This window comes from Hemitrygon akajei, chromosome 12, assembly GCF_048418815.1.
Source record: "Hemitrygon akajei chromosome 12, sHemAka1.3, whole genome shotgun sequence".
In the NCBI taxonomy this organism is placed as follows: domain Eukaryota; kingdom Metazoa; phylum Chordata; class Chondrichthyes; order Myliobatiformes; family Dasyatidae; genus Hemitrygon; species Hemitrygon akajei.
In genome coordinates, this window is record NC_133135.1 from 108,117,624 (window position 1) to 108,144,849 (window position 27,226).

General features: G+C 43.2%; 1 protein-coding gene across 1 annotated transcript in view; it reads right to left on the bottom strand.

Moving 5' to 3' along the window:
* Positions 1–18,004, bottom strand: part of LOC140737359 (cytochrome P450 2C23-like) — a 50,182-nt gene extending 32,178 nt beyond the window's left edge. The window contains exons 1-3 of the mRNA XM_073063817.1: positions 17,616–18,004; positions 8,176–8,338; positions 111–260 (exon numbers count right to left, since the gene is read on the bottom strand). Coding sequence (XP_072919918.1) covers positions 111–260; positions 8,176–8,338; positions 17,616–17,798 — 496 coding nt within the window. The 5' untranslated portion in view covers positions 17,799–18,004. The remainder of the gene's footprint in view (positions 1–110; positions 261–8,175; positions 8,339–17,615) is intronic.
* Between the last annotated feature and the right edge of the window lie 9,222 nt (positions 18,005–27,226).

Below are 27,226 nucleotides of genomic sequence, written 5' to 3' on the forward strand. Positions count from 1 at the left end.
GAGACCAGGTAATCAGGTATATTTAAGACAAAGGTGGGTAGATTCTTGATTAGTCAGGACATGAAGGAATATGTGGAGAAGGCAGTTCCTCTAGTGCTGTAGTGACAAACCTTTCTTATCCCTGAAGCTTGTGACCAGAAACTGGGCTTCCTCCTGAATCCTCTCCTCAGCGCTCTTTTTCCCCATTCCAAAATTTCTCAAGGTGCTGAGAGTGAATCTCCGAAGCTGCTTCCATCTCTCGCCACTGCTGAAGTTAATTCCTGCAAGAGAGATCTCAGGTTAATATCCCTTGGGACAAGGTTGTCTATATTCTAATGACCAGTTTCTTAACATTCTTAACCATTTTCCCAATTTATTTTTTACTCTTCTTCACAACTGCCAAGATGTCTAAGCTCCTCATCTCACAGTTCATTCTTCTAGGTAGGAATTGCTACTATAGAATTCCACAGTTAAATAAGCTGGTGTTCCTGGTCACCAAACACAGCACAGGATTTCCCTGATCAGATGTCACAAGACGAACAAACGAACCGTGGAAGTATGGGAGAGGTTCACAAGAATTATCTCAGAAACTAAAGGGTTAATTGATGAGGAGCATTTGATAACTCTAGCACTGTACTTGCTGGATGATCTCAGGAACTGTAGGGTTAATGTTTGAGGTGCATTTGATAACTCTGGGCCTGTACTTGTTGGAGTTTAGAAGAATGAGGAGGGATCTTATTGAAACCTACCAAATATGGAAAGGCCTAGAGTGAACGTGGAGAAGATTTATCTCTTTATTTATTGAAATTCTGTGCAGAATAGGTCCTTCCAGCTCTTCGATCACATCATCCAGCAATCCCCTGATTTAACCCTCGCCTAATCACAGGGCAATTCACAACGACCAATTAACTTACCAACTCAAGACCATCTTTGGACTGTGTGAGGAAACAGGAGCAACCGGAGAAAACCTACGCCGTCATGGGGAGAACGTACAAACTCCTTACTGTTAGTGACGTGAATTGAAGCCGGATCACTGGTGCTGTGAAGCATTGTGCTAACAACTACACTACCATGCCGCCCATGGTAATGATGTTGCCTATTTTGGGGGAGTCTAGGACCAGAGTTCACAGCCTCAGAATAGAAGGACGTTCCTTAGAACAGAGATGATGAGCAATTTCTTTAGCCAGAGAGGGGTGAATCTGTAGAATTTGTTGCCATATATTTGAAGGTACCAGTCCAGGTAAAATGGAGCAGATAAGATTTAATGTGTGGCTCAAATCATGGTGTAGGTTACAGGGGCACAGGTTTATGGGACATTTGGGTGCCTTTTTGGGGCTGATGGAACCTGTAACACTGGGACAGTTTTGAACTGGAAGGGCACTGCAGTGGGGTAAGATTGGGATTAAAGAGGTATTTACTATTTGGCTGCTGGTTTTTCACAAGGGTCGGTGTTAGGTTCATTATGTGAGATGCCAATGATATGGATGAGAGAATTGATGGCATTGTGACATATTTTGCAGACAAAACAATAACAGGTGGAGACGTAGATAGTGTTGGGAGGAGAGAGTCTGCAGAAGGATATCGACTGATTGGGAGAATTGTCAAGGAAACAGCAGATGGAACGCAGTGTAGAGAAATATATGATCATGCACATTGGTAGAAGGACTAGTTTCTAAATGGGGTGGAAATTCAAAAATCAGAGATGCACAGGGTCTTTAAGAGTGCTCGTGAACGATTTCCCCAAAAGTCAATTTGCAGATTGAGCTGGTAATAAGGAAAGCAAATGTAATGTTACATGTAGTGTTCTCGCACAGGTGTAAAAGAACTCTGAACTAAACACCAAGCATAAACCAGTCAATGAGGGGGTCCCAGTAAGATTAACCGTTTACTGTTCACTCTTCCACATTAACGTATGGTGAAAACTGTTGATAAAACAATACAAAATATATACAGTATTTGTTTCCTTCTTGACATCACATTTACATCATAAATACTTGCAAAAGTAAAACTACAACAACTATATTACATTAAAGTGCAACATACAGTCAGAATCTACCTACGCCATCGACTGGCTTTAAATACACTTCAACACAAACTATCCGCAACTCTTTAAATAACAAAAAACATAAACTTTATGAACCGTCATTACTTTTAACAGAATCAGCATTAACATTTTTAATTCAACATATCGATTATCTCATGAACTTACGGCGTTGCTTCACTAATGTTTCTAGCGTGTAGAAAGAAAACTTTTCTCGCGCTGATCCTGCACACATAAGCCCCCTCCTTCCTGTTTCTCCAAACCGGTATTTTCCCACAAGACGCGGCAAAACCGGGTGTGACGTCATCGCATGTCGCGATATATCACAGACAACGAATTTACTTTAAACAATCTTAACTTTAACTAAAAAACGATAACAAACAAATTACTAAAGCGAAAATATAATAAACTAAACAAATGCCTTAAAGGCAACACATTACAATTCATTTGAAAGAGGACTAGAGTATAAAGACAAGAATGTAATACCTGATGCATTCTGAGGCATTTATCAGCTGACAAGCTAGAATACTGAGTAGCTTTGATCCCCATATCTAAGAAAGGATGTCAGGGAACCATTGTAGATGGTCCAGAGAAGGCTTATAAAAATGAACCCAGGAATGAAAGGACTAACATGTGATTTGTTTGATGGCTCTGGCCTGTATCCACTGCAATTTAGAAGAATGTGTGGGGCATCACTGAAACCAACCCAATATTGAAAGGAGTAGATAGGGTGGACATTCAGAGCATACTTGCAATATACTTAAAGCACAGGCATTAGTAGCACACCAGTCGAATCGGGGAGAGAGAGCTTAGCAAAAGTCGGGGAAAAGAGTTCTTGAAAAAAGGAGCATTTTGCGGAGCTCGGCACATTAGCAGCCGACCAATCAATTCACGATTTATTAGCAGGACAAATAAAAGTAGAGCAGGGCCAAAGCAAAGCGGCCATTTTGTGAGGGGACCTGTGTGGGAGTGTGAACTTGAAGCTTTGGTGAGGAGGCACGTGTAATTAACAAGTAAGGCTTTTGTAGTGGTTGAATAAACTGTCATTAAGTTACAGCTAATTAAATAAATGGATGATGCAGGACCAGGTGATGTGCTGTAGCTGCATGATGTGGGAGCTGGTGGACCTCACCAGGTGATCTCGGCGACTGTCACGTCACTGTTCCAAAAAAGGATGTCGGCAAAAGGCAGGTGACTATAGGCCAGTTAGTTTAACATCTGTAGTTGGGATAATGCTTGAAGTTATCATTAAAGAAGAAAGGGCGAGGCATCTGGAAAGAAATGTGTCCATCAGGCAGACACAACATGGATTGAACAAAGGCAGGTCCTGTTTGACAAATTTACTGTCGTTCTTTGAGGATATAATGAGCGCAGTGGATAGAGGGGAACAGATGGATGTTACTTAGTTGGATATCCTGAGGCATTCGATAAGGTGCCGCATAAAAGACTTATCCGTAAGATAAGGATGCAGAGAGTTGGGGGTGATGTAGTAGCATGGATAGAGGATTGGTTAACTAAAAGAAAGCAGAGAGTTGGGATATATGGGTGTTACTCTGGTTGGCAATCAGTGGTGAGTGGTGTGCTGCAGGGGTTGGTGTTGGCCCGCAACTGTTCATGATATACATTAACGATCTAGAAAAGGGTGCCAAGTGTAGTGTATCAAAGTTTGCTGATGATACTAAATTGAGTAGAAAAGCATGCTGTGCGGAGGATGTGGAGAGTCTGCAGACAGCTAGATGGGTTAAGTGAGTGGGCAAGGGTCTGACAGATGGAGTCCAGTGTTGTTAAACGCATGGTCATCCACTTAGGAAGGATAAATGAAAGAGCAGGAAATTATTTAAATGGTAAAAAATTGCAGCATGCTGCTGTGAGAGGGATTGGGAGTGCTTGTGTATGAATCACAAAATTTTGGTTTGCAGGTGCAGTAGGCTATCAAGATGGCCAATGGAATGTTGACCTTCAGTGCTAGAGGGATTGAAGTTAAGAGCGGGGAGGTTATGCTCCAACTGTACAGGGTACTGGCGAGGCCGCACCTCGAGTACTGCGTGCAGTACTTACTTGGGAAATTAAAGTAATCCATAACTATAATATCACTTCAGAACTTTCTTTTCCAATATTCTGATAGTTGTTTATTAAAATCACTATCAGCACGAGAGGGTCTATAAAATACAGTCAATGTTATTCCCTTATCCTTATAGCTTTTAATTCTCACCCAGATTGCTTCACTAAGTCTCGATTCATCTCCTATCACAAGGAGCCTCATGTTTAAATTCTCCCTATGTATGTGTCTACTCCACCACCTTTACCATCTTGCCTATCTTTACTAAACAAAGTATATTCTTTAATACTATATTCCTCATCATCCAGGTCAGCCAGGTTCCGTTATTGCTGTTATATCATACTTATACACACTAGCATGTAATTCCAGCTCATTTATTCTTAATAGTTCTTGCATTTATACAGGCCATCCCCAGTCTATTACTGAGGTTTTTCATCCTTTTCTGATCCATTTTTATATTTTTGAAGCCTATAATTGGTTTATGTCCCAAAATGTTATTCTTCACAATGATGTTTAAACAGTTGAGCCCAGCCTCTTCCTAGTACCCTGCTCCTCATTCCCTAATTTAAACAGATCTCAACTAACTGAAGCATATGCCTGCCCAGAACATTAGAACATAGAAGATAGAAATCTACAGCACACTATAGGCCCTTCGGCCCACAATGTTGTGCCGACCATGTTGTGCTATACAAATAACCAGCAGATGTCAATGAGACCCTCACCCATTCATGTGATTACTTTGAGTACAGAAGCGAGATACCAAATGTTCAAATATAAACCTTTCAACTCTAGAAATCTCTGGCTGCTCTCCAGGGCCATCACATCTATCCTTACATAGTAATATCACTCACAATAATCTAAATGCAGTCCGACCAGCTCCATACAAAGCCACAATACATTCTGGCTTTGATACCCTTGAAATAAATGCAAACACTCCATTTGCCTTCTTTCATCTCACTTACAATTTAACCCACAGAAAATCCTGAACTTGTCCCAAAGTCCCACTGAACCTCAATTTCCAAATTTTCTCCATTTTCTTTTTCTCCTTTTCTAGAAACATAGAAAGCCTACAGCACAATACAAGCCCTTCGGCCCACAAAGCTGTGCCACACGTGTCCTTAGCTTAGAAATTACCTAGGGTTACCCATAGCCCTCTATTTTTCTCTTACTATTAATTAGGGATCCCATTGATAGTGAAGCAGATCATAATGAATTGCAAAAAGATCTGACTAGTCAGGAACTGGGGCGAGGAACAGCAAGTAGTGTGATGTATTTTGCACCATCAAGCCAGTGCAGGTCACATATAGTCAATGCAAGGCACCGATGCTGCAGAGTTTACTGAAGTTCTCTGCACAAGTGCATAGGGTAGGGAAAAAGGTTTTTCCTTAAGACTCAGAATGGAATTAGGCCATCGGGTCATCTCCACTTAATCGTGACTGATTCATTTTCCACCTCAACCTATTTTTGTGTCTTCTCCCCATAATCTAATACAGTCTTATTGATTAAGTACATATCATAAGAAATAGGAGCAGGAGTAGGCCATCCGGCCCGTCAAGCCTGCTCTGCCATTCGATAAGATCATGGCTGATCTGGTATTGAGTGGGAGAACCCAGTGACTCAAGAATTAGAGGAATGTGAATTCATTGAGTTATAATGATTGTTTTTGACCCAATATGTAACTGCACTAACAAGGAGGAAGGCCTGTCTAGATTTGATATTCTGTAACAATCATGATAGAATTTTGAGCATCGAAGTCGTTGAGCTTTTAGGAACAAGCAATCATAATATTATTAGTGTTGAAGCTTTGTGTAAAAGTATATCAGTAAAATCCAAAACTATTAAACTGAATTTCAGAAAGGCAAAGTTGGTGCAGATGTGGCAAAGACTTCAGAAAGTAAACTGGAAGGAACGGCTTGACATTGAGTCAGTTGAGAAACAATGGGGTTGATTTAAAGAGGTAATACACACAGTGCAGGAAATGTTCCTACCCAAGGCCGGGAGAAGCAATAAAAACAATAGATCAATTACATGGATAATTAAAGATATACATAAAATTATTGAAGAAAAGACAGCTATATAAAGAATACAGAAAAAATAGTAATGAAGTTAACAACACACACAAATTGCTGGTGGAACACAGCAGGCCAGGCAGCATCTATAAGGAGAAGCACTGTCGACGTTTCCAGTCTGCATCAGGTCTCATCAATATATAAAAGTTAACCAAAGGGGATTTGAAAATTTGAGAGCTATGGTCAAGAGGGCAATTCCGATTGCCAAAAGGCAGGTTGAGAAGGATATTGCTGGTAATGCTACAATTAACCCCAAGAGGTTTTTTAATACTTTAATAGTAAAATAAAAGTCAAAGAGGAAGTTAAGTGTATTAAGAATACGAATAGAGTGATAAATTGTGCAGAGAAAGACATAGTGGATACTCTTGACACATGATTTGCTAAAGTACTCACCCACAAAGATGTTAGTAACATGCCAGTAAGTGTAGAGAAAAATAAGCTTGTTTTAAATGACTTAGAGATCTTAGAAAGTGAGGTCCTGCTTCAGCTGAAAAGGCTGAAAGTTAATAATTCTCCAGGGCCAGCCAACATATATCCAATGGAACTTAACGAGGTCTGTGATTATATTTACAAATCCCTAACATTTATTTTTCAAAAGTTAGTGAATACTGATGAAATCCCTAAGGACTGGAAATGGGTTAATGTTGTCCCAGTACATAAGAAAGGTGACCATACTGACCCTAGTAACTATAGAACAGTAAGCTTAACGTGTATTGTAGGTAAGTTAATGGAAACATTAATAAAGAATGAGGTGGAAAAGTAGCTGATAAGAACAGGCATGTTAGCAGACAACCAGCATGGGTTGAGAAAGGGGAAATCAAGTTTTACTAATATGGAGAAGTTCTATGAGGAAGCAATTAAAAATGTTGATAACAACATTTGTTGTTGATATCATTTATTTGGACTTTCAGAAGGCTTTTGACAAGGTACCCCATGAGAGGTAATAATCAAATTACAAGAAGTAGGGATTCAGGGTAAGGTGTGTGAATGGGCGCAGAATTGGCTGTAAAACAGAAAACAATGAGTTAAGGTGAGAGGATCATTTTCACTAGGAGATGTTAATAGTGGGGTTCAGCAGGGAGCAGTTGTGGGGGCTGCTGCTGATTTAATATGCAAAAATGATATGGATTAGCACATAACAAATAACCTGATAAAGTTTACAGATGACATAAAATGAGGGAGATGGAATGATAACATTCAGGCAGCAGAATCAATACAGTTAGATCGAAACAAAATCCAGATTTGGGCAGATAAATAGCAGATGAAGTTTAATGCAAATAAATGTAAAATACGACGGGTGATTGATAAGTTCGTGGTCTAAGGTAGAAGGAGTCAATTTTAGAAAACCTAGCATATTTATTTTTCAACATAGTCCCCTCCTACATTTACACACTAAGTCCAGCAGTCGTGGAGCATATGGATCCCTTCTTTGTAGAAGATGGCGTACTGGACCTCTAGAAGTGGTCCACAGCAGGGGTGATTGATAAGTTTGTTGCCTACATTAGAAGGAAATGAGTTCTACAGCTCTCATTACATGCACGTGCAGTTCAACTCTTTGAGTGATTATGCAGAAAGTTTGAAGTGACTAACTCGTCATTGGCTAAGGGTGAAAGGTGAAATGTTTAAAGGGAACGCGAGAGGAAACTTCTTTATTCAGAGGGTCAGAAGAGTGTGGAATGAGCTGTCAGTGCAAGTGGTGCATGCAAGCACAATTTCAACATTTAAGAGAACTTTGGATAGGTACATGTGTGGTAAGGGTTACTGAGGGCTATGGTCCGGGTGCAAGTCCGTGGGAATAGGCAGCTTAAATGTGTCGGTACAGACGAGAAGTGCAGTTCCTTGAGCCTGAAGTCCCTGTTCCGCACTGTTATTTCTAAATAATAAAATTATAACTAAGAACAACCAACAAGTGCCGTCTCTTACAGCAGCATTAACAGCCCCAAATGTATAAATAAGAAAAATATTTAGATTTCAAGAGAGCAGAAACAGCAACAAAATAACTCGAGTTAAATTAAAAATTCTCTCACCATAGCCGTCTGAGATTTTTTTGATGATGGGTATGAGATATCGGCCGCTGAAGTCATACCCGTGGCCAATCAGGGCCTCTCTCATCGCTTCGGCACCACACACCACCACTGCAGGGCAGCTGCCAAACCAGAAGGTGAACACGGGGCCATACTGCTCACTCAGCTGTGGGGATACAGGAATGTATATTTTTTTTTAACATTTTGTACTCCATACAATGTTTGTCAATGAATTTAGCTGGAGGGGAGATAAGACCCATACTATATTCCTTTAGGGGAACAAGCAGCCTAGGCACAATACTGTATTTGTCAACGTGGAGTGGAGAGTTTGTAAATCTGGCAGGAGTAAATGATGTTGATAATGGTGAGGGTGGAGTGCCCTGCGACTGGTCGCAGAGAAGGAGTGCCGGGGGCAAAGGGTGGCATGGGTACAGATGCATCCACCCTTGAGACCCCGGGCAAGGTCATCTGATTCCAAACAATTGCTTTATTGATCATCATTTCACACGCAGCTGTCAGGGCTTTGATTTCCACTAGTTGGGCGGAACACGGTTGGGGACAGGACTCCATCCTAATAATCTTATAGCTCGACTGATCCTGCTGCACTACTGAGAACCCTGCATGATTTCCATCATAGTCCCTATAACAAGAGCCATCTACGAACAAAACCTTTTTATTTGCATCCTCCAGTGGTTCTGACCGTAAATCTGCTCTGAATTTGGCAAATGCCATCGTCTTCCCTACACAATCATGGGGTTCTCCTTCATAGCCCAAAGGGACAAAATCGGCTATATTACTGGTAGTGCATCTCTGTATGGTTATTTCTGGAAATGTCAATAGCATCTGATACGCTGCTATCCTGGCTGGCATCAGCACAAATTTCCCTCTTTCCAGCAATTCTGCTACTTTGTGGTGTGTGTACAGAGTCACAGGATAGCCCAGGGTTACCGATGATGCCTTTTCATATGCATAGTACAGCGCCGCCAATCCCTGATAACCCCTGAGCCACCTCATCTAGTCTCGTACTGTAGTATGCTATCAGCTGCTTTGCTTTTCCTGTGCCTGTCTCTTGCGTTAGAACCGCTGTGACATAACCCTCCTGTCGGTTGGATACATACAAATGAAAAACCTTCTCGTAGTCAGGCAAAGCTAATGCTGACTGCAATTCCTGCTTAATAGTATTGAAAGCTATCTCCACCTCTCCATTCCACTGTAAGCCGTTCTTCAAATTTGTATGCCCTGCTTCTTTCATTATCTTTCTCAAAGGTGCCACAATCTCAGCATATTCTCCTATCCAATCTGAGCTGTACCCTGCCATTCCCAAAAATCGTCATCATCTGCCCTACAGTCTGGGGTTTTGGGGCCTTAGTTATTGCCTCAATCTGATCTGGTGCTATCGCCTTCACTCCCTTGGATATTACCCTGCTTAAGTATTCCACTTGCTGCATGCAAAATTGCAGTTTCTTTTTGGATACTTTATGACCTCCGTGTGCCAGCTTCTCTAACAGAGTTAAGTGTCCTGCTCACACTGTTCCCTACTGTGGGAGCAAATCAACAGGTCATCCACATACTGTAACAATGTACTTTCCAAAGGTATGCCCTCTAGGTCTGCCTTCAACACCTGATTAAAAACATGTGGTGAATGTTTAAATCCTTGCGGCATTCTGGTATAGGTATACTGAGCACCTCTGTAAGTAAATGCAAACAGATACTGACACTGGTCGGCCAGAGGAATGCTGAAGAAAGCCGCACACAAATCAATCACTGAAAAGTAACTTGCTCCTGGTGGAACATTAGTCAAAAGCGTGTGTGGGCTGGGGACTACCACTGGCCAGTCCTCTACCACATCATTTACCGCTCGCAAATCATGCACCAATCTCCACTTAGATTTATCTGCTTTTAAGGCCGGCAGCAACGGGGTATTGCATGGACTGTTTGTTCTTTTAAGCACTCCTATTTCAAGCAACCCCTGCACTGTCGATGCTATTCCCTCTTCTGCTTCTGGTCTTAGAGGGTATTGTTGTCTCCTGGGTGGAATTGCTCCTTTTTTCAGCCTTATTTCCACTGGACTAGCTGTTTTTATTTTCCCTACGTCCGTGTCATGCTGTGACCACAGAATAGATGGCAACTCATCTAACCTTCTATCTTTCTGCTGGCCTCTTTCCTTTCCCAGCACGGGCATGTGTGGTTAGGGAGTTATTTCGACCTCTCTCACTGTCCCTACCATATCTACACTTACCATTATTTTAATGCAATTGTTGTCTTCTGATATCCACACCTCTGGCGTGATTTTCCTCCACACTGTTACGGTTTCAGCACTCTTAACTAAGGGTCCTAAGTCTTTAGACTGATATCCCTTGTTTACCAACAACATTACGTGGGGCGCAGCCTCCGGTATCCTGTACCATTTTTCTAAAAAGGTGTTCCACTTAACTTGTAAAGCTGCCCCTTGCTTTCCAATTATCACAGCCTCCCCTTCCAGGTGCTTTTGGGTACATACCTCCAGGTGCCATTTCTCCTATAACTCCCCGTTCTGAGTCTCGTCAAAAATCACTGTACAATATAGCTCAGATTTGGGCATTACAGCCCTGGGTAATATCGCCTGCACGCCCTTTTTCCATTTTTCCCAGGTTTCCTGAATCTGATCTGCTATGTCTCCTATCCAAAAGACATTAGCCTTCTTGTCTTCTCGCACTATCAATTGAGCCCCTGCTCTTTCCACACTCAGCCCATTTCTGGTGCATTCTAATTTTAATTCCAGTTTCAATAAGGCATCTCTGCCTAACAAATTAATCGGAGTTCCGTTAGATACTAGCACCGGTAAAACAATTCCTTTATTTCCTATTCTCAACCGCACTGGAGCCGTGCACTGTGTCAACTGTGTTTTCCCCGAGAACCCTACCGTCTCAATAAACTTTCCTGACATAGGAAGGTGAAGGGCATACTGTGGCTGTACACAAGTGTACGTGGCTCCAGTATCTATCATCATTGGTGTCAGTTGCCCTTCTAACATAACCTGAACAATGGGTTCCTCGTCTGCCTCCCTTGTTATCATTGGGTAATGTCTCTTCCCACTCGAGTTTTCAGGGCACCCCTAATACCTCGCATAGGGGTTCACAGGTCCGCTTGGGCCTGTGAGGGCTGGTCCTTGGCTAAACTTTAGTTCCCTTCTTATCGGTTCCTGCTGGTGTGTGACAGGCCATGGTGTAAACAGACAATCTCTTCTCATGTGACCTGGCTGATTACATCCCCAGCACAATCTCTCTACCTCTCTTTCCCCCCGTTTCCTCACTGGTCCCCTCTGCCCATAGCTCCTCTGTCCCCCTCCTTGGGACTTCCAGTCCTGTCTGGGCTGTTTGAATTTAGTCTGTTCCTGATGGGGCATTTGTGGGAATGCTCCTCCAAAGATGTTGATTATTGGCATGGGGTTTTCCGGTCCTTGTCTTACAGTATGATCGGTTCCTCCATATAGCGGTGCTTCATCCAGTTCGATGGCTGTGCTCGGACCGGTGGTTGCTGGCAGCATCTTTTTGCTTTTCTCTTTTTCCTTCTTTTTGAGTTCTTCGAGCTGCATTTGTATTAACTTTCTTTGCACCTCTTCCTGCTGCTCAGCCAACCTTCGTTTGGCTTTCCGGTATTTCTCAACCGCATGGACTATGTGGTCTCTAAATTCTTGTGGGGTCATTGATGTCAGCCCAACCACTTCCTCCAGCTTGGATTTTACTTGTGGAGGCATTGCATCCAAAATGCTATGTCGGAACAGTGAGGTCATAAATAAGCTATTCTCCACCTCTTGCTCAGTCTCCAGTCTCCACCTTTTCAACTGGTTTTCTACGTAGGCTGCTGGGTTTTCTGTGTCTCCCAGTGGATACCCCTTTAAGGCTTTGGGGTCCAATTTGGGTGGATAAAGCTTCCTGAGGGCCTGCCATACCCTCTGCCTCACTCTGTCAAACCCGTCTCCATCAGTTCTCGGGTCATTCGAGTTTACTATGCCAGCCATTTCCATTAGTTCGTTAAATTTGGAGGTTCCCATCAACCTTATCAATAGTGCCTTCAAATCTCCCATAGCCAATAATCGTCCCACTGTTTCTTCTTCAAAGGCTCTAATCCATTTCCCTGCTCCTTCATGTAGATTGGGCAGAGTGTTTTTCAGCCCTTCTAGGTCCTGGGATCCCCAAGGGATGTACTGCACTTGTCCTGATCCTTTAACTAACAACGGCATCATTCTTCCTCCTTCTTCCCACCTGCCCTGGCTCTCCTCCTCGCCTGACTCCCCATCTGTCTCAGGGTATGTCTTTACTGCCTCCCACACAAATTTCTCCGGGGTCCTCTTCTTCCCTCAGTCTCCCTGTGGAGTCCTTCCTTTCTGTCCTGATTCAATACTTGGTTGGCCTCTGGAGTATTTTTCGCATCTCCTCTGACAATCCCCTCTCAGTAACTTATCTGGCTCTCTCTCTACTTCCGCAAGTCGCTCCCCTACCGCCTCCTACCTCTTCCCCACAAATTCTCACATCCTCTCTCTCTCCACTTAACTCTTGCTCCTCCACCTTCTCTTTCTTCCTGTCCGTGTCTGTACACCTGTGGCAGGGACTTCTCATGATCCTTACTCGTGCTTGATTCCCTTCTCTCTTGTGTTTCTCCAAGACTCTCATCTCCTATCTTTTTTCCACTTCCTCTTGAATGCCTCATCTCTTCCTGCCCTGATGAGCCACTTTCTTTTCTAGTCTGTTTATTTCTATGGTTTAACCGATACTCCTCATACTCCTTTTCCTCTCTCAAGTATTTCATCCATTCAATCTCTTCTTTCATTTCTCTCTTTGCCTGTTCCACCTTTATCCTTTCTGCCTGTATCTCCTTCCATATCGCCACTTTTTCCTTCTCATATTGTCTTTTTTTCCTCCTCATTGTCCCAAACGTACTTCTCCCTGCATGTTTACTGTTCCCGTCAGCAGGGGGCACTGCTTAGGGGTTTCTTCCTCATTATAGGGAGGGGGCTTTTCTGTTTCTTTCGCATCCAGGTACGGAGCTGAAGCCAGCTTCTCACTGTACCTTCCTCTCTCTCTCTAACAGGCTGTTTGTCCAGCACCTTCGTGTCTTCCTCGCTTGTAATCAATATTCTACCTGTCCTCCTCAGCCTTTCTCCCTCCGTTCTGAAGAGTTTTAGCACTTCCATTTCTCATTCTCTTTTTTGCCCTCTTTTCTTAGATTTATCTTTTGGTTTGTAATTTTTAATTTCTTCGCACAAGCTTACATCAAACGTTCCTTCTCTTGGCCATTTTGTGACCAGGTTTTTGGTTCTTTTTTCCCATTTTTCTGAAGTTTTTGTGATCTCATATTTATTTCCCAGGATTTTTTTGCTCAGAATCTCTACTGCCGTTCCTTTACCTGTCATGTTGTTCTCTCTTTTTAAGGTATTTCAGAGATTCACAGTTCGTTTACTGGATAATATTATTTACTCTAATTCTATGCCTAATCTATCGTCTATCTACCAGCGCTTTAAACTATATATTGGACTGTCCTTGTTTTCTATTCTGTTCTGCCCGTACAGACCTCTATTCAGAGCGGTATCCACAGAACTTTCTCTTTGCACCTCGTCTATTCAGACCCTTATCTCTTAAGGTGGTATCCACGAGGATTTTTTCTATTTTCCTTTCCCTGCCCGTTCAGACCTTCGTTTCATACGAAGCGGTATCCACAGGGATTTTTCTCTATTTTCCCTTTCCCTGCCCGTTCAGACCTTCGTTTTATGCGAAGCGGTATCCACAGGGATTTTCTCTATTTTCCCTTTCCCTGCCCGTTCAGACCTTCGTTTTATGCGAAGCGGTATCCACAGGGACTTACCAACACCACGTGGAATTTTTCTTCATTTAACTTCTTATTAACTTATTTGTATTTACCCTCACTGCAGTGTTCTTGATCAATCCTCTGAGCCTCCTGTTAACCCCCAATTCTGCCAGATTCTTTGGACCGGAGAGACCCTTCGACAGTGGTTCCACACTTCTGAGACTCCAAGTCCTCCCCAAAACCAACAGAATTCTTAGTCCAATTTGTCGCAAAAAGCGCTTGCCTTTTGTTTGGGTGCACCCTTAATTCTGTTAGCCTTGTGGGGGTCCCTAGAGGACTGGGAAGCGTCCCCAATCTGCCGTTTCCTTTCTGCGGGTCTCTTTCCGGTCCTGCCGCGGTCGCCAATTTTGTCGTGGTTTCTCGTGCCCCACAAACGACCAGGAGATGCAGAAGATTCTTCAAGAAGTGTTAAACTTTAATTTGCAAATCAAAGCTGAGACAGTCATTGAGCTAGTCGCTGATTGCCCACTGATCCTTGTACATAGCATTTTTTATAGCAATCTCCCGGTTTAGTTGCATTAGCATATCCAATCGGTTTACAGTTGCGTATCACAAGTACATCCGCCACTATTGTTTCTACCCATTGACTTAAATCATGTTCTAATCTACATCTCTTAGCTACCTCTCATTAACACACCATTATCTTCTACATTCTTAAGATTTCATTCTCCTACTAAATTGGATACATGCATAGCAAATAGCAAGTTCAAAGCTGACTACATAGTTTTGGTTACACAGCAAACTAAATTGGATACATGCATAGCAAATAGCAAACTCAAAGCTGACTACAGAATCTACATCTCTTAGCTACCTCTCATTAACACACCATTGTCTTCTACATTCTTAAGATTTCGTTCTCCTACTGAATTGGATACATGCATAGCAAATAGCAAGTTCAAAGCTGACTACATAGTTTTGGTTACACAGCAAACAATGCAACTTTTATACTCCAATAAAGTTCCACACTCAATGATTCCAGAATCCATCAGATTTCTGTACTGTCCAAGAACACCATCCCACAATTCCGATTTGCCACTATATTTTTCTTTGTAAAGTATCAGGGTCAAATGAAGTCATGTGAGCAATTGGTGGATGGTGGTATGAGCAGCTGCTGCACATCACAAGTGCTGGTTATGTAACACCAGGCAGACAATCCGTAAAGAATATTGATCACTACGGAAAAGGATCTTTGCAACTGTAAGGATGACTTACAGTGGACAGAAAAGCTTGAGCATGTAGATATTAAGGAAGAGGTTTTGCTGGAGCTTTTAGAAAGCATCAGGTTGGATAAGTCACCCAGAATGGATGGGATGTGCCCCAGGCTACTGTGGGAAGCGAGGGAGGAGATTGCTGAGTCTCTGGCAATGATCTTTGCATCATCAATGAGGACGGGAGAGGTTCCAGAGGATTGGAGGGTTGCGGATGCTGTTCCCTTATTCAAGAAAGGGAGTAGGGATACCCCAGGAAATTATAGACCAGTGCGTTTTACTTCAGTGGTTGGTAAGTTGATGGAGAAGATCCTGAGAGGCAGGACTTGTGAACATTTGGAGAGGTATAATATGATTAGGAATAGTCAACATGGCTTTGTTCAATGCAGGTCGTGCCTTATGAGCCTGATTAAATTTTTTTGAGGATGTGACTAAACACATTAATGAAGGTAGAACCTTAGATGTAGTGTAAATGGATTTTATCAAGGCATTTGATAAGGTACCCCATGCAAGGCTTATTGAGAAAATGAGGAGGCATGGGATCCAAGGGGACATTGCTTTGTGGATCCAGAACTGGCTTGCCCACAGAAGGCAAAGAGTGGTTGTAGATGGGTCATATTCTGCATGGAGGATGGTGACCAGTGGTGTGCCTCAGGGATGTGTTCTGGGACCCCTACTCTTTGTGAAATTTATCAATGACCTGGATGAGGAAGTGGAGGGATGGGTTAGTAAATTTGCTGATGACACAATGGTTGGGGGTGTTGTGGATACTGTGGAGGGCTGTTAGAGGTTACAATTGGACATTGATAAGATGCAAAACTGGTCTGAGAACTGGCAGATAAGTGTGAGGTGGTTCATTTTGGTAGGTCAAATATGATGGCAGAATATAGCATTAACGGTAAGATTCTTGGCAGTGTGGAAGATCACAGGGATCTTGGGGTCCAAGTCCATAGGACACTCAAAGCTGCTGTGCAGGTTTAAGAAGGCATACACATTTCGGGTGTCTTTTCGGACCTACTGTCAGTAATGAGAAGAGAACAGGAAGCCTGACTGTAAACTGTCCCCAGCAGTTTTGAACGTTGCGATTTCAGAATCAGGATCAGGTGTATCATCGTGGACATAATGCCGAAAAAAATTGTTGGTTTGCGGAAGCATTGTAATGCAAAATTACTGTTACAAAATATTAATAAATGGTTCCAAAAGAGGGATAATAGCGAGGTTTTAGTAATTTGATAGTTACGAATGTGCCACAACTCTGAGGGGCCGAAGGGTACAAAGTCGCCCCCTCCTTTTTGAGAATCGCAAGATCGCTATTAATTCGGGTCTGGTACCCAGGAAATGAGGGAGAATCCACAAGGTTTTGGAATGTGTCCTGGCCTCAGCGAGACAAAACCACTGATAACGGCCATTGTCTCTTGGAGACGGAATTATGTATTGAGTACTGTACTATTCATTGAAGCCCTCAGGGAATGACCAGAGTGGGCTGGTTGAGGGATTGCATCATCCCAACCTGATTGACATCTGAGACCCCGTGAGTACGGATAAAAGAGGGGTCTGGGGAACAACCCCTTTAGACGCACCAGGAGAAACGCTAGAAATCCAGTGACAGTGTTTAATAGCGACAGCCGGTGGGGGGCTCGTGTGCGTCCTCCCTTGCCAGGGTGGCGAGCTCATCACGGAAGAACGGCTTAGCTAAAGGAGAGGCCACAAGTGAACTGCCACACTAACGAGACTCTGACGGATCGAAACCATAAAAGGAATCGGCAAGTTTTTTCTCCAAATCTCTCTCTCTCTCCAACCATTGCAAAACCCCAGCGGTCCCCAAGGCTGCAGCCTGCATGAACTGAGTGACTTTTATATTTCCATCGGACAATTCATTATCCCTTAGACAACGATAGAGCTTATTTCTTATTGATTATTATTATACCCGCACTTTTAAATTTAGTATTGATGACGTATATTATCTGTATGTTTGCATTGATATTATTTTTGTGTATTTTTACCAATAAATACTGTTAAAATAGTACCATCAGACTTCAACGGACCTCTCTATCTTTGCTGGTAAGTGACCCAGTTACGGGGTTCGTAACAATACCGTGATTTACAGAGAAAAATAATCAGCCCTTACGCAACTTTAGTATGGCTGCTTCGGCGATTTCGTCAAAGAAAGCTGCCTCAAGTGGGGGAACACTAGGGTCTCGGCCCGAAATGTCGACAGCGCTTCTCCCTATAGATGCTGCCTGGCCTGCTGCGTTCCACCAGCATTTTGTGTGTGTTGTTGCTCGAATTTCCAGCATCTGCAGATCTCCTCGTGTTTGCTCAAGTGGGGGAAGTTTTTTTTTACAGTTTTATCTCTGTGTGTAATTTAAATAATACAGACGTTGTCCCTACCTTGATGAGGGATTTGTGGGGTGCTTTGAAATCCAGTTGGAGAGCGTTGCCGACGATCGGGAGGGCAGGAGGACCCGGGGGAAGCCTGCCTTTCTGCCGCTGGTTGTTTTGAAAGAATCTCACCAGAAGCAGGACACTCAGCAAAACTACCAACAAAGTTGTCAGCGGTTCCCCAAAACTCATGGTGACAGAGTACGCAGATTCTGGAGAAGAAGCAAGAGAGGCTGTATCTCAAAATTCACAGTTGTACCACTTTCACCAGATTCAAACAGTAAACTACCCTTAAATTAAGGGCAATTAAAGTCCCGATTGAAGTTCACACTCGCTGACGACTTTTATACATTTGGGTCAGTCTCATTACGGACCGCCCTTTGGAGTTCTTACCCAGCTTTTTGTCAGTGGGCGTGAGTTATGTTTTCAACAAATAAAACTATCCAGAATTGAAATGACCTTCGAAAGGCTGACAGTTCCGAATCATTTGCTTTGTAAGGTAAAAGCTCGGTAAACCAGACCCAAGCGGCTGAGAATTCCTCCGGCCATCGGTAGAATATATTGATTCTGTGCATTCCGTCCACTGGCAGCGTCAGAGATTTTTTCTTGCTGGTGCTACAGTGGGGCTGAATTATTCAGAGATGGAGCTGAGGAATTACTGTATGGTAATATGTATTCGCAAGGCCAGACGCATGGCGTTCAAAAATCAGTTTCAAGCATTATGCGCCTACTATAAACGCCTCTGTTGATTCACATGCAACAGCAAATTGAGAGATCTAATATAGAAGTGAACTGTGACAGTGTCAACAGCATCGGAGACAACCCGGGCTACACGGAGCATAAACAAACAAACCAACAGAGCATCCGACCCACAGCGCACAACATGAATCACGCACCAATCCCGCAATCAGCGGCAAATGCGTGCTTTTCAACTGAAAAACACAACACTAACCCGCAATGTCCACTGCTATTCACATTACATAAACAGACAATGCCAAAAGATACACCGTTATTAAAGTCAAATAAGGCAAACAACAGATGCAATGCTTTACCAAGAGTTGGAGAAATTGTACCCTGACCATGCAATACCTCAATTAATTCAGCTACTGAATTTAAAACAAAAATCAAGTGAATCACCGCTTGGCAAACTAAGCAAAACTAGTAGGCTTAATAACCGTAAATCTAATATTATACTCATGATTTCCTTAGACAATCTTTGCATGTCCTTTATCAAGCGTATTTCCCAATCTTGAACCCTCTTGTTTTCTCCATTTGAATTCGGCCCATGCTTCCGTAGCAAACTTATGAGTTGCACTTACATGGTGGGTTTTGAAAGCTGTTGTAGCTCTCCGCCAGTTGCGGTAACCGGTGGCAGTGAAGGAGACTCGGAATGGAACCCATGGCCTCCGCACAGGAAATGCCTGCATACGAAGCAGAACGTAGTATCTTTCATGATCGAATATTCCAGCCAGGAGTACAGGTCAAACCAGCCACGAATATAACTCCTTTGCTGATTGCAAAACTGTTGCGGAGGGTACTTTTTCCAACGCAAAATACTCTGCAGATGCTGGGGTAACGGCATAGAGTTCTGCCGCCAGCGCTGATATTCCTACTGTCAAGGCGTACGCTTCTGCTACCTCGTGGGGTGTCACTGCAGCAAACTCTGCCAGCAACAGATCATCTCTTGGGCAGTGCAAAGAGCCATCTGTGAAAAGAATTAAATCAGGGTTATCAATAGGTTCGCTTTTCCGATCTGGTCGGGGTGTAGTAGTGGCTTCCACTGCGAGCGGACAGTCATGGTCATCCCCATCCTGCGGTGCAGATGGTAATGGATCTAAAGAAGCTGGATTAATAGCCGGGGATCTTTTGTACGTACAGTTGGATCGAGAGAGAAGAATCACCTCATAACCTGTCCTAGCCGTGGTAAAATGCTGAGTAGCAGCTGAATTCAACAGTAGCATTACGGCATGGGGTACTATCACAGTACACGGGTGATCCAATGCAATAGGATTAGATTTTTCTACCATTACATTGAGGTCATGGGAGGCTTTCTCCCCTTCAGGTGTTATTCCACGATGACGGGCTCCGTTTTCAACGCAGCCGAACGCTTTACTGCATCGCTCTCCCGGTATTCGGGAATCCACTGTCGACAGTGCCCTACCATGCTCAGGAAAGTTTTGGGGACTGGGATCTTCTTTATTGCTTTTATTCGATCCCTTCCCAAGCTTCGCCAGCCTTTACTGAGCTGGGATCCAGGGTACTGGACAGGATCTTGGCGAAACTGCATTTTCTCCACAGGCACCCTGTGTCCTCTTCTCGCCAGAAGTTCAAGGACTGTTAAAGAATCGGTCAGACACTGTGGCCCTATAGCAGAAGCTATCAGGATGTTGCCTGCATACTGAATCAGCGTGGAATATTCGGACATCTGGCATTCGGCCAAATCATTTTTAACTGCTGCAGCATAAACTGCGAGCTTTCTGTACATCCCTGGGGCAGACGTGTCCTCGTACATTGCTCTTTCTTTTAAGTAAAGGCAAATAAATAGTGGCTATTCTCGTGCAAAGGTAGGAGAAAAATGCCGAACACCGATCGACTACAGTAAAGGTACTAGCTCCCGCAGGTACAGAAGCAAGCATAATGTTGGTGTCCGGCACCAGCGGGGCAATAGGGATGACTATCTCATTAATGGCTCTTAGGTCCTGCACAGAACGCCATTCATTTCTCCGGCCCGTTTTTGGGATGGGTAACATAGGGGTGCTACACGGGCTTTGTGTCTTCACCATCACACTTTGCTGCAATAACTGGAGCGATGTTCAGTAGCCATATGGTACAGTTTAATACAGGGCCCTGGCACTTTTTTTAAAGAGTAACTTTATGCTCCGGAGCTGTTTGGGCTTTTCCCACGTGATTTTTATGCTGAGACCGTAGGTTACCTGGTACCCGCTCTAAGGCTCTAGGGGGGAAGTAGAGGGTCTTCTACTGGTGGTTGTTGCTTTTCAAAGGATGTTTCCCAGCTCTCGGACTTTAACAGATTTCTCCCCTCCTTTTCGTTAAAGAATTCTATTCGGGCTTCTTCTCCCAGTACCGGCAGAGTTATGGCATAAACAGCCTTGGTTTCTTTCGCCAATCGTTTTATCATCGTCCCGATATCTTTAGGCTTTGCTGGTGGTTTTATGGCCACTGTCAAATGAGGCACTGAGGAGTCCCCTAGTCGAAATCCCTTTTTTTAATGATCTTCCACTAAGTCTACCAGGAGCCCTAATCCCTCGGGACCGAAATACACAGACGGTGTTGCCTCCAGTGTTACCGTTTAAATCAGGGTATCCCTGCGGATCAAAGTGCGGGTCAGTTTGTCAAGTGTAATAGACCGTGCAGTGGAGCTGCTTCTTTTCTCGGCTGCTGTTAATCAAGTACAGTGTTGCAGATTTTGCATGTAGAGATTGGCTTGTCCTCTCCATATGTTATGCAGTCTCTGAACCTGCCAAGCACGGAGATTGCTACCCAGCTGCCAACAGTATAGTATGGGTTCTGAACTGTCTTTTTCTCGCCCATTCATTCATTTTAGCATTTGACGGATCCTAATTTGAGGAAGCTTCATGTATATACTTTCAGCTGTACAGTGCAGTGTTGCCCCAAATTTACAAAGGGTCTGGGGACCCAGAAGGGGAAGCAGGACTGTTTTAGATATAATGAAGGTGTCTGTTAAAAGCTTATCCTCCACTCTCTTTTTCTCTTTTTTTTGCCTTGTATGTTTTTGAGTCATCTCTAGTACTGCTAACACTTCCTTCAGTTCCCTCACCTTCAGATCCTCTTTCCTGAGACCCTTCTCTCGTTAGAATGATGTTTGCTCCCCTGGGGGAGTCAGGTGCCTGAACTTCAGGCATGGGGGGTTGTAAGGAGTGGGTGCGGGTCGCCCCAAGGCAGTCGCCGTCATTATTAAATCGTCTGTTTCACTGTTGGGTGTCAGTGGGGCACTGGCCGGTATGGGGAGTTGTGGATAAAGTCCCATGGCAGGTTTCGTTTCAACCCCAGCCTTCTCTGTTTCAGGCTGATTCATCTCCTTTTTCTTTTACATCGTTTCCTTACATTGTTTAAAACGTCTTTACATGCAATCAGCCTCCCAATTTGGGTCGCCGTCCCCATTTCGGGTGGCGTCCTCCCAGTAAGGGATTAGTCTCAAATTAAAACTTCCCCCATACAGCCAATCCCCTTGTGACCACTCATGCAAATCACTACTGAATGTTACCGCATAAGGATCATCTCCGGTCTCTCTGGTTACCATATCCGCCGGGGGTCCAGGTGGGACTAAGGGGTCTCCTATTTGCTGGTGGTGCCGTTTTATCTTTCTAATTTTTTTTGCGGTCTTTTTTCCTACCCGTACTTGAGTGTTCAAAGCCTTCGTCTTACCTCCGGAACTCTTTGGTTTATTAGCAGGAACAGCGCTAGCCGATCGACTGCTCGCATTTTCAGTTTTCCCCGTTTAGGATTTCAATTTCGGTTAAGACAGTGCAAAGTTTCTTTATTCACACTATGTACACAATGAGCGCTCACTGGTGTGTTTCCTCTGTCTTTCCACAAGTCTCGGTCCGTGAGTTCGGTCACGGGATAAATCAGAAGCTGCCTTGGTACTCCCATGAGCACCTCCCCTTTCAGCTAGGACGCAGGGCACCTGTCTCCCCCATTCAGCTAGGAGTCAGGCCACCAGCCTCCCCAATTCAGCTAGGAGACTGATTTTCCTATGCCCCCCCCTCCACCACCCCCCTTTCAGCTAGGTCACAGGCCACCAGTCTCCCCCTTTCAGCTTGGAGACTAGATTGAGGATCCCATCCTCGTCGCCAAACTGTTGGGGAAAAAACTCTTAGGAGCAGCAGGCAGAATAGATCAGGCTGACTCAGAGAATTATTTCAGACTAAAGGGTTTTATGACATGATATCATGCTGTTACACGGGGGTGATGGAGGAGAACTCAAGTGCAGGACACTGGCATGTTGACTCAGTTGGGGAGGCTGGCGTAGACCTGAACATAGAGCAGGAAACCAGAGAGATCTTGACAAGGAGATGGGATTCACAAAGACCCTCTAGAAACTAGAGCGGAACTTAGAACTACCGGTTCTAATCGGAACAGGGAACAAAGTAACACACGAGAATTGACCAACGAACTGGCAATCTGTAATAGAGTCACCATCGTATTTAATTCCCAGTCTCTGATGAAAGCCAGATGTACAGTAATTGGGTAACTAGCAGCAATTGACTGAAATTGGGGCATGATCAGGGAGAAAGAAGTGTTAAAGGGGAAGAGCCAACCGGAACCATGACACATGGAGAGCCCAGACTCCTAAAGCGGAGTTCTGAAACTCTGCTTAACAATGGATTACACTATTATTATTATTTATACCCCAGGTGTATGTGACAAGAAGCACTTAAATCTGAAAAAGGAGAAAACTTCAACTGCAACTCGTTAGAATATGTCCTTGATTGGTTACGCATTGTCTTAAGTGTTAGTTCTCAGGACAGTATATCAGGCTTTCCCAAGTGAAGACATGATTCTTAGAACAAGGAAGCACAGACATAGTTATTTTCCCATCCCATCGACAAAGCACATTTAAGTCACACAGTGTACATTAGTCGCAGATAAGTGATTACAGACTTTGAATTCACATACGAGAAGAAGGTCATTAACCCTTAATGTTCGTTACAATGACTTACTATTATTCTTCCACAGGAAGGAAGAAGTGCCTTACACCTCTTTTGGTAGAGATGTATCTGCAAACCGCCACCCAAAAATTACTATAGGTTTCAATAAAAGGATTGTGGCAAAGAGGAATAGTGGGATGGTGTTCTTGGACAGTACAGAAATCTGATGGATTCCTGAATCATTGAGTGTGGAACTTCAGGCTCTTGTACCTCATCCCTGATGGTAGTAATGAGAAGGGGGCATGTTCCAGATGGGGAGAGTCCTTAATGATAGACACTGCCTTCCTGAGGTATTAACTGTTGAAGATGTCCTCCAAGGTGGGAAGGCTAGTGCCCATGATGATAGTTATGAGAAGAAGGTATGTCCAGTATTGTGAGGGTCCTTAATGATGGATGCTGCCTTCTTGAGATATCAATTTTTGAGGATGTTATTGTCTGCTCCGAGTGGCACAGAACTTTAGTCATCAGTTCTAATAGTTCCAGTAGTTCAGTGGGTAGCTCTGCATCACTTTGAGATACAAAAGCCTACAGATGCTTGTATCTAGAGGATCTCAGTGGATCACAGAGTGTCTGCAGAGGGAAATGGACAATGAATGTTTCAAATCGAGAGCCTTCATGTGGACTGTCCATTTCCTTCACAGATACTACCTGACCTACTGATTTCCTCCAGCATTTGTTCATTCTCTCCAAGAATGTGTGAGTTTCCTCAGGGTGCTCCATTTCCCTCCCACACACATTCCAAAGGCGTACGGGTTAGTAAGTTGTGGACATGCTATGTTGGTGCCAGAAGCATGGTAACAGTTGTGATTTGCCCCCAGCACATCCTTGTACTGCGCTGGTCAGATTTCATATGAATTTATTCAACACATGTACATCAAAACATTATGTGAAATGCATCATTTACATTAACAACCATCACAATCTATGGATTTGTTGGAGACATCCCACGAGTGTCACCACACATTCACACACCAATTAGGGTTGGACGTTGACACAAGCAACACATTTTGCTGTTTTGATGTTTCAATGTACAATACAATGCAAAAACTTTAGACACATACTGTACGTATGGCTAGGGTCCCTAAGACTTCTGCACAGTACTGTAGTGATTTTATGTATTGCACTGCAGCCGCAAAAAGAGAAGAAATTTCATGACATAGGTGCGTGATGATAACCTGGTTCTGTTATGGGTCTCAATTCTGGACTGAGAGTGGGAAAGGGGGCAGGGAGAGGGGAGTCACGGTTGGGAATAGATGAAGGAAGAGGGGATGGTGTGGGAAGCACCAGAGGAACATTCTATAATGATCAATAAAGCAATTGTTTGGAATCAGATTACCTTGCCTGGGGTGTCAAGGCTGGATGCATCTGCACCCATGCCACCCTTTGCCCCCGGCACTCCTTCTCAGCCACCCGTCGCAGGGCACTCCACCCTCGCCATTATCAACATCATTTACTCCTGACAGATTTACAAACTCTCTCTTCACTCCACGTTGACAAATACAGTATTGTGCCTAGGCTGCTTGTTCCCCTAAAGGAATATAGTATGGGTCTTATCTCCCCTCTAGCTAAATTCATTGACAAACATCGTATGGAGTACAAAATGTTAAAAAACAATGTGGTGTGTGGTACCAAAGCGATGAGAGAGGCCCTGATTGGCCACGGGAATGACTTCAGCGGCCGATATCTCATACCCGTCATCAAAAAAGTCTCAGACGGCTATGGTGAGAAAATTTTTAATTTAATTTGAGTTATTTTGTTGCTGTTTCTGCTCTCTTGAAATCTGAATATTTTTGTTATTTATACATTTGGGGCTGTTAATGCTGCTGTAAGAGATGGCACTTGTTGGTTGTTCTTAGTTATAATTTTATTATTTAGAAATAACAGTGCAGAACAGGGACTTCAGGCTCAAGGAACTGTACTTGTCGTCTATACCGACACATTTAAACTGCCTATTCCCACGGACTTGCACCCGGACCATAGTCCTCAGTAACCTTACCACACGTAGCTATCCAAAGTTCTCTTAAATGTTGAAATTGTGCTTGCACACACCACTTGCACTGACAGCTCATTCCACACTCTTCTGACCCTCTGAATAAAGAAGTTTCCTCTTGCGTTCCCTTTAAACTTTTCACCTTTCACCCTCAGCCAATGACGAGTTAGTCACTTCAAACTTTCTGCATAATCACTCAAAGAGTTGAACTGCACATGCATGTAATGAGAGCTGTAGAACTCATTTCCTTCTAATGTAGGCCACGAACTTATCAATCATCCCTGCTGTGGACCACTTCTAGAGGTCCAGTATGCCATCTTCTACAAAGAAGGGATCCATATGCTCCACGACTGCTGGACTAAGTGTGCAAATGTAGGAGGGGACTATGTTGAAAAATAAATATGCTAGGTTTTCTAAAATTGACTCCTTCTACCTTAGACCACAAACTTATCAATCACCCCTCGTATTTTACATTTACTTGCATTAAACGTCATCTACTATTTATCTGCCCAAATCTGAATTTTGTTTCAATCTAACTATTGATTCTGCTGCCTGAATGTTATCATTCCATCTCCCTCATTTTATGTCATCTGTAAACTTTATCAGATTATTTGTTATGTGCTAATCCATATCATTTTTGCATATTAAATCAACAGCAGCTCCCAAAACTGCTCCCTGCTGAACCCCACTATTAACATCTCCTAGTGAAAATGATCCTCTCACCTTAACTCATTGTTTTCTGTTTTACAGCCAATTCTGCACCCATTCACACACCTTACCCTGAATCCCTACTTCTTGTAATTTGATTATTACCTCTCATGGGGTACCTTGTCAAAAGCATTCTGAAAGTCCAAATAAATGATATCAACAACAAATGTTGTTATCAACATTTTTAATTGCTTCCTCATAGAACTTTTCCATATTAGTAAAACTTGATTTCCCCTTTCTCAACCCATGCTGGTTGTCTGCTAACATGCCTGTTCTTATCAGCTACTTTTCCACTTCATTCTTTATTAATGTTTCCATTAACTTACCTACAATACACGTTAAGCTTACTGTTCTATAGTTACTAGGGTCAATATGGTCACCTTTCTTGTGTACTGGGACAACATTAACCCATTTCCAGTCCTTGGGGATTTCATCAGTATTCACTAACTTTTGAAAAATAAATGTTAGGGATTTGTAAATATAATCACAGACCTCGTTAAGATCAATTGGATATATGTTGTCTGGCTCTGGAGATTTATTAACTTTCAGCCTTTTCAGCTGAAGCAGGACCTCACTTTCTAAGATCATTCTCTGTCATAATTTTAATTTATTATTTAGAAATAACAGTGCGGAACAGGAACTTTGGGCTCAAGGAACTGTACCGCCCAGATACTGGGCTAATCACAGGACAATTTACTATGACCAATTAATAGGGTCTTAGATATGTACAGCAAAAAACAGGCCCTTTGGCCCATCTCATCTATACTGGCACATTTAAACTGCCTATTCCCACAGACTTGCACCCGGACCATAGCCCTCAGTAACCCTTACCACACATGTACCTGTCCAAAGTTCTCTTAAATGTTGAAATTGAACTTGCACGCACCACTTGCGCTGGCAGCTAATTCCACACTCTTCTGACCCTCTGAATAAAGAAGTTTCCTCTCGTGTTCCCTTTAAACTTTTCACCTTTCACTCTTAACCAATGACATGTAATTGTAGTCCCACCCAATCTCAGGGTAAAATTGCATTCGCATTTTTTTTTATCTATATCTCTGATGATTTTCTATATCTCTATTAAATCTCCTCTCAATCTTCTACGTTTCAAAAAATAATTCCTAACCTATTGAATCTTTCCATATAACTCTGGTCCTCCAGTTCTGGCAACATGCTTGTAATTTTCTCTACACTTGTTCAATCATAATTATATCTTTACTGTAGGTAGGAAA